The sequence below is a fragment of the Plectropomus leopardus genome, unplaced genomic scaffold (assembly GCF_008729295.1).
Source record: "Plectropomus leopardus isolate mb unplaced genomic scaffold, YSFRI_Pleo_2.0 unplaced_scaffold2284, whole genome shotgun sequence".
NCBI classification, from domain to species: Eukaryota; Metazoa; Chordata; class Actinopteri; order Perciformes; family Serranidae; genus Plectropomus; species Plectropomus leopardus.
Window position 1 is genome coordinate 1 of NW_024624759.1, and position 2119 is coordinate 2119.

A 2119-nucleotide genomic window follows, 5' to 3' on the forward strand; every position below is an offset into this window, starting at 1 on the left:
CATGGAGTCTGTGGCTCCTCTAGCAGCTTTCTCTCGTTATTTATCTCAATACAATAACAATATAAAAAATATAAAAAGGAGGGAGTAAGGACCAACTACAAAATGGCCTGAAAGATACATCTGATCATTTTTTTTTGGTCATGTTTGCTTAAACTATCACTACATCCACACAGAGGCACATGAGACAGATAGTTTAAAAATGTTTCTTCTCCCACTTTTTGCACTTTTAGCGGCATTTGCCAGAATCTGGAAAACAACCATTAAGAGCAAAGGAGTCTCTAATGTCCATCGTGTCGATCACGGACTGTGGTCAAACCGTCAGAGCTGATCAAATATGAGTAAAGATTTTATTGCTGCACTCTCTCGTCTCAGATGTTTTCAGAGACGTATTGAAGTGTACTGTTTAGCTGTTTATGAGAACATTTCCTCTGTGGGATGAGAGATTCAGTGTTTCAGACTCAAATCTGGGTCACGAATTTTCTTATTCTACAATGTGTGCTTTATTCTCTTTTACTTGGTGTGTGTGTGTGTGTGTGTGTGTGTGTGTGTGTGTGTGTGTGTGTGTGTGTGTGTGTGTGCGTGTGTACCTCAGCAGCATGTTGGTCTCCAGAGTGTTTGAGTACGTGATGTTGAGCGCTGTCTCGTTATGTTTTAGGAAGTTGAGGAACTCTTTGGAATCGAGCTCTGAATCCCCGTTATCGTACGTCTGCAACACACAAACAGAGTCAGGTTTTAACCCTTTAAAACCCAGATCAGCGTCAGTTTTCTTGAGCTGCCCTTAGACGCCTTTCACAAGTATTTAACCCTTTGAAACCAGAGCAAATTGGTTTGATTTCTTTCAAAAAGGCGATCACTAACTTGGCAAGAAATGTCCTGCAAACTGCAAAAAAGTTAGTAAAAGGAAATGACCTGTAAATTATCTTTTTAAGAGAGAATCATTACAGAATTATCAAATAATAAAAAATGCATTTAAAAAAATCAAGAAAACAATATTTATGAGTATTATAAATGCACATTTAAAATTAGGTTTTAAAAATATAAAATTATTATCAATTTTTTATTTGTTTTATTTAACGGTGTCATTTATTTGTTTTGCAACATTCAGGTCATTTTAATGTATTTTTTAATTAATTTTTTACGATCTTGCTAATTTTTCTGTATTTCCTCTTAAGTTGCTTATTGCCTTCGTTCCACATTTCTAAACTAAATTTAGCCAGTTCAAAGGGTTAAATATATTGCTCAGTTATTTAAATTAAATAAATAATTAAATTAGAATCAAATGTATAAAAACAGCAATAATCGAAAGGCATTGTTGTAAAAAAGTTGTGACCTTGAAGTACGTTTGCAGGAGCTGATCGGCTGACGTTACGTTCGCCGACAGGCTGTTGGTTTCCACTTCCTCCCGAATCCACTGGATCACTTTCTCTCTCAGCCAATCGCGATCAGACAGGAAACACACAACTGCAAATGAAACGTTTAATTTTACAAATTCTCTGAATATTTCTCTGTAATTCTGAGATAATGTGCAGACTTACTGGGGCTCACGTCTGTGTTTGTTGGTTTCTCTGCAAATGAAAAAAACACGCAGAAAACTGTCACAACTCACACACACAACTTTAACTGAGTGTGTGAGTATTTGTAGTATTTAAAGTGTGTGTAAGTGTGTGTGCACTGACCCACACAGTGTCCTCGGTGCTCCACATGTATTTTGGTGTGAGTGATGCAGGCGTCTCTGTGCAGCTCGCAGTGATTTCTGTACGATCTTCCGTTGCTGCCACAAACCCAGCGCTCCGTCACGTCACACTGCTGCAGAGAAAACAGAGCGGGTCAACAGAGGCTTCCCAAAAACACACACTCGCTTTATTCTACAGAAGCTCTTAACCCTTCGAAAACTGCAACATCAACTCTCTTGTGCTGTGTTCACGCGTCTTTAACATGCATTTAAACCTCTGAAACCAGAGCAAATTGATTTGATTTCTTTTGAAAGGAGAGCTAAAAAGGCAATGAGCAACTTGAAATTAGGGGAAAAGAAATTTGTGTAAAGCGAGAGAGTGAGAGAAAGACATTATTAGAAGAAGATAATATTCATGATAATGATAATAATAATAAAAATGCTAAA

The 2119-nt window shown here is 37.3% G+C and overlaps 1 protein-coding gene across 1 annotated transcript; it reads right to left on the minus strand.

Moving 5' to 3' along the window:
- Positions 1 to 587: 587 nt before the first annotated feature.
- Positions 588 to 1815, minus strand: LOC121966032 (follistatin-related protein 1-like; the record flags this gene model as incomplete). The annotated part of the gene is made up of 4 exons (XM_042516135.1): positions 588 to 706; positions 1331 to 1461; positions 1536 to 1565; positions 1677 to 1815. Coding segments are annotated over 4 exons (419 nt in total), but the record flags the coding sequence as incomplete, so codon positions are not given.
- Positions 1816 to 2119: the final 304 nt, after the last annotated feature.